The sequence below is a fragment of the Helobdella robusta genome, assembly GCF_000326865.2.
Source record: "Helobdella robusta unplaced genomic scaffold HELROscaffold_71, whole genome shotgun sequence".
In the NCBI taxonomy this organism is placed as follows: Eukaryota; Metazoa; Annelida; class Clitellata; order Rhynchobdellida; family Glossiphoniidae; genus Helobdella; species Helobdella robusta.
Genome location: NW_008705401.1, coordinates 319,481 through 324,910, shown reverse-complemented (window position 1 = coordinate 324,910; position 5,430 = coordinate 319,481). Strand labels below are relative to the sequence as shown.

At 35.5% G+C, this 5,430-nt stretch overlaps 1 protein-coding gene across 1 annotated transcript in view; it reads left to right on the top strand.

Annotated features, from left to right (window-relative positions):
• Positions 1-5,430, top strand: part of HELRODRAFT_181450 (hypothetical protein) — a gene marked incomplete at both ends in the record, with an annotated part of 9,740 nt that overhangs the window by 1,091 nt on the left and 3,219 nt on the right. Inside the window, 6 exons of the mRNA XM_009031252.1 lie at positions 1,238-2,001; positions 2,465-2,565; positions 2,827-2,870; positions 2,928-3,155; positions 4,479-4,572; positions 4,732-4,786. Coding sequence (XP_009029500.1) covers positions 1,238-2,001; positions 2,465-2,565; positions 2,827-2,870; positions 2,928-3,155; positions 4,479-4,572; positions 4,732-4,786 — 1,286 coding nt within the window. The remainder of the gene's footprint in view (positions 1-1,237; positions 2,002-2,464; positions 2,566-2,826; positions 2,871-2,927; positions 3,156-4,478; positions 4,573-4,731; positions 4,787-5,430) is intronic.

Sequence of the window (5,430 nt, the reverse complement as noted above, 5' to 3'; positions counted from 1 at the left end):
AAGTTTTGTTGTGTTGTTACTTTTTGAATGAAAATAAATAAATTAACAAATAAATATTAATACTAATTAAAGAAATATTAATAATTATTATTATATTTATTATTTTTATTTTTATAACTATAACTATTCTTAATGGTAATAATAATACACACATTTACACACACGCACACACGCACACACACACACACACATACATACATACACACGTAAATACTCGCATATGTACGTACATACACATACATACAAACAGACAAAAAGGCAGACAAACAAACAAACAAACATACAAACAAACATACATACATTTTCCGAGTGTTTTTTCCTCTACGTTTGTAATGATGTGTGCACTGGTATCATGCATAACGTTTTAATTAACGCATAATAATAATAATAATAATGATAATAATAATAACAATAACAATAATGATGATAATAATAATAACAATAATGATGATAATGATAATAATAATATTTGCACTTTCAGATGATAAATCTACACTCCTCCTCTTATAAATCATCATCGTCGTCATCATCATCGTCATCGTCGTCTTCATCATCATCATCATCAGTACGTTCTAAGGTTATGATGATGATATCGGCGGTGCTGGTTGTGATGGCTATGAACCTGCCTTTTTCCACTTCAACCAATGAAGTCCAGAACTACGCGTTATGTAGGCTATATCAAGTTTATGATTAATAATAATTATAATAATTATAATAATATTATTATTATTATTATTATTAATCATCATCTACGTCATCATCATCGTCGTCATCACGTTATCTTGATTGTTAATAATAACCGCATTCGTTATCATAATTTAATCCAATTTAATCATTGCCATTATATCGCTATGAATTTTATTATTATTATTATGCTAAGTGTCATCGTCATCATCCATCCATTCGTTTATTTATTCATTCGTTCATTCATTCGTTCAATTCTCTTCATTAAATCATTCATTCGTTCATCAATTCAATCCATTCAATCGATCATTCATCAACTCACTTTATTCAATCATTCACCAATTCAATCATTCATCAACTCACTTCATTCAATCATTCATCAATTCACTCAATTCAATCCTTCACCAGTTCGTTCATCAATTCATTCTATTACTACCTTGCTTTGCTAATTAAAGATTTGAACTCTTTTTTTGTATCTTATTCCAGTTGGTTTTTAATAACTTTTGTCTGCCTTCACATGATTAAACCTTTAACCAAAAAAATATCCTCTTAGCTACTGAATGCGTTGAGAACATGGGACCTGAGTGTGTCTATGAGGAAGGCTTTCCAGTCTTTCTCACGTGTCACATCTCCACAACTGAAGACTTCACAAGATATATGGTAGAAAAAGAGAACAGAGAAAAGGCAGAGAGAAGAAAGAGTCTTGAAAATTATTGGAGATGGAAGAGGGACGATAATATTTTTAATAAATTCGTGACAAATTCTAATAACAATAGTAATTATAATTATACTACTGCTACTACTACTACTAATAATAATAATGATAATAATAATAACAACAATAATAATAATATTAATATTAAAACCACCAACAACAATGCCACCATCACCAACAACAACACCGAAAAGAAAGAAAACATGACCATAACGATCGTTCCCAACAATATCATTCATTCAGCACCAACAACCCAAACAACTGCATCGACTAATGCTGCAGCAGCTATTGTAGCTACCACAACGACTACTGCTACCGTAGAAGCTACAACCAGCACAGTTGCTACAAAAGCAGCTTTTACAACTTCAACAGCAACAACAACAGCCGCTGTAATAACGACTACTCCACTTTATTTGACCATAGATGAGATCGGGCTGATGGTTGACAATAAGCCCCATGCCATTTACAACTATACGCAAGATGGCAAAAACGCGATTAAAGTGGCGTTCATAGCTTCACACGAGTTCGATCGATGTTATGCGCACTGCAAGTATTTGGGTGGGAGGAAAAACGTGAAAGAGTATGAATACAAAATGTTGAGAGTTCTGCGTTAGTAATAGTTGGTTGGTTGGTTGGATGGTTGGTTGGATGGTTGGATGGTTGGTTGGTTGGATGGTTGGTTGGTTGGTTGGTTGGCTGGCTGGTTGGTTGGTGAAACTATTGATTAAATGAAAAACATCTCTTTCTTCTCTCTCTCTCTCTCTTTCTCTTTCTCTCTCTCTCTTATCAGCCAACAGTACAACCAACTAACCAAAAATGGATCAATCAATCAATCGTTCAATCAACCAATCAATCATCAATCAACCAATCAATCATTATTCAAACAATCAATCAATCACATATCGCTCATTCATTCAATCAACCAACCAACCAGGCAAGCCGGTAATATCCCAAGTTATAAACTGTACATTCGACCAAAATGGCACCTCATTCTTCTGCCACTGGCTGCCCAAATTGGTGGATTATGTTGAGATGACATCCAACGAAAATGCTCTACACCATCAGATGTATTGGACAGTTGATTACTACCCAGATGACGGTCATGATGATGATGATGGTGATGGTAACCATGGTAACGATGGTAGAATTAACGTCATCGATGATAGGTCGGTTGTCAACGATGACGTCACGATGATGATGATGATGAGGATGATGGTGATAGTAATGTAGTGGCAAGGATTTTGTTGTTGTTGTTGTTGTTGATGTTGTTGTTTTGATAATGATGAAAATGATGATTATGATGATGACGACGATGATGATGACGGTAAGAATAATAAAAAAACTATTCACTCACACACACGCACACGCACACAACATGATCTGACACACACACACACACACACACACACACACACACACGCACGCAGTAAGGCAACATGGTCTGTATGTCCAAACATAAAAAATGGTGAATGTACCTGGAAGCGGCCACCATCACCATCACCACCACCATTATCATCACCACCACCAGCATCATCAACAGCAGAATCTTCAATGCTATCATTGCTATTCCTCAATCCTAAAAGTGGAGGTGGTAGTAGTGATAGTAGTGGCAGTAGTGGTGGTAGTGGTTTGAGACGAATTTGTGTTAAGCTGGTAGCATTTTGGCGAATTAAGTTCAAGTACAAGGCTCCGTTTGTAAATTTTCGTAACCACACATCACCTCTGTACTGTAAACTTCTTGACCCCAGAAACCCGAGTTAGTGATGATAATGATAACGACGATGGTGATGATGATGATGGCGATAGTGTGGTGATGATGATGGCGATAGTGTGGTGATGATGATGATGGCGATAGTGTGGTGATGATGATGATGGCGATAGTGTGGTGATGATGATGATGGCGATAGTGTGGTGATGATGATGATGGCGATAGTGTAGTTGTTGATGATAGTGGTGTTGGCGTGGTGATGATGATAGTGGTGGTGGCGTGGTGGTGGTGATGATGATGGTGGTGGTGGAGTGGTGGTGATGGTGGTGGTGGTAACGATGATGATGAAAGTATTTCATTTGAATAATGGAATAATCGTTCTGGATTACACCGAAGATATTTTCGTTTGCTTGTTTTTTTTATGATTAGTAAGATCAAATTCAGGGAGAGAGAAGGGAAAAAAAGAAGAAAGAGAGAGAGAGAGAGAGAGAGAGAAAGAAAGAGAGTGAAAAAAACAAAGAAAGAGAAAATTTGGAAAATAAAATAGAGAGGGAGAGAAAGAAAGATGACATGAAAAAAATGAGTATGAAAAGTATAAAGAAAAAACTGAAAGAAAAAAGAGAGATAGAGAGAGAGAGAGAGAGAGAGAGAGAAGAAGAAAAGGTAGAGAGGGAGAGAAACACAGATAGAAATAAAAAGAGAAAAATGAATGAATAGAACTAGAGAAAGAGAGAGAGGGTGAGAGAGAGAGAGAGAGAAAGTAATAGAGAAGTAAAATGAAAAAAGTATTGAATGAAAAATATATAGATAGATGGACAGAGATAGAAAGAAAGAGACAATTAAAAGAAAAATTGAAAAAAAGAAGCGAGATAGATTGATAGATAGAGAGAAAAAGAGAGCGAGAGAGAGGATGGTTAAGAGTGTAGCCATTAATAAGAGCATTAGAATGTTTTGTAAACAATATTGTAGTGATTCGTTTGTGTAGCTGTATGTGTTTGTCTCTCTGTATGTACTACGTAAGTATGCATGTATGTATGTATGTATGTATGTATGAATGAATGCATGTATGTATGTATGTATGTATGTATGTATGTATGTATGTATGTATGTATGTATGTATGTATGTATGTATGTATGTATGTATGTATGTATGTATGTATGTATGTATGTATGTATGTATGTATGCATGTATGTATGTGCATGTACATACATTATATTTATTTACATCATCATCATAGTCAGTGTCGCATTCATCATCATCACCACTACCGCCACCATCATCGTCATCATCACCACCACCATCGTCATCATCAATATCACCATCATCACCACAACCATCATCATCACCACCACCATCATCATCACTATCAGGACCGACTCCATTGAGGAATGTTGTGGTGGCGGGCATCACGATCGGTTGCGTATTGATCATGGTGCTCCTAATTTGTACACCCCTCTGTATCAGGTATTATTATCAATCATTCATCCGTTCATTCATTCATTCATTCATTCATTCATTCATTCATTCATTCATTCATTCATTCATTCATTTATTCATTCATTCATTCACTCATTCATTCATTCATTCATTCATTCACTCATTCATTCATTCATTAACTCGCAGGAGGGCCAAGAAAAGATATATGGACATAAACATACAGCCTCCGACTATTCACTTGGTATGACGTCATCATCATCATCTTCTTTTTCATCATCATCATCGTCGTCGTCATCACCATCATTATCATTGTTATTTTAACTATCGCTGGCTTATCTAGAATAATTAATTGCTATCATCATCATCATCGTCGTCGTCATCATAACCATCATCACAAACGCAATCATCATCATGATTGCCGTTATCTTTCTCACCATAATAATTATCATCATCATCATCACAAATCATCATCATCATCTTTATCGTATCTTGAAGTAGAACTGACTATTCTAACTCACCATATTTCAGTCAGTCTTCCCGGTTCTTCTTAATACCCTGTACCTAGGGCCTTGCATCCTTGCTGAATGCATTCTTTGCACTCCTCTCAAATATTTCAGAATCGTCTTCAAGCTGTTCGTTTTGACATTCAAATCTCAATCTAACAACTTCCAAGGATGTCTTTTTGATGTTTTGTTTAAACCTAAACGCCCTGGTCTTGGATCATCTTCTCAACCTCGCTATTCAGTCGCCTGAAATAACATTATTATTATTTGTATTATTATTATTATTGTTGTTGTTGTTATTGTTATTATTAATATTAATATCACTACTATTTCATGATATCTGTTGAACACTCGTATACTAACAAATCCCCTCTAGCTACTC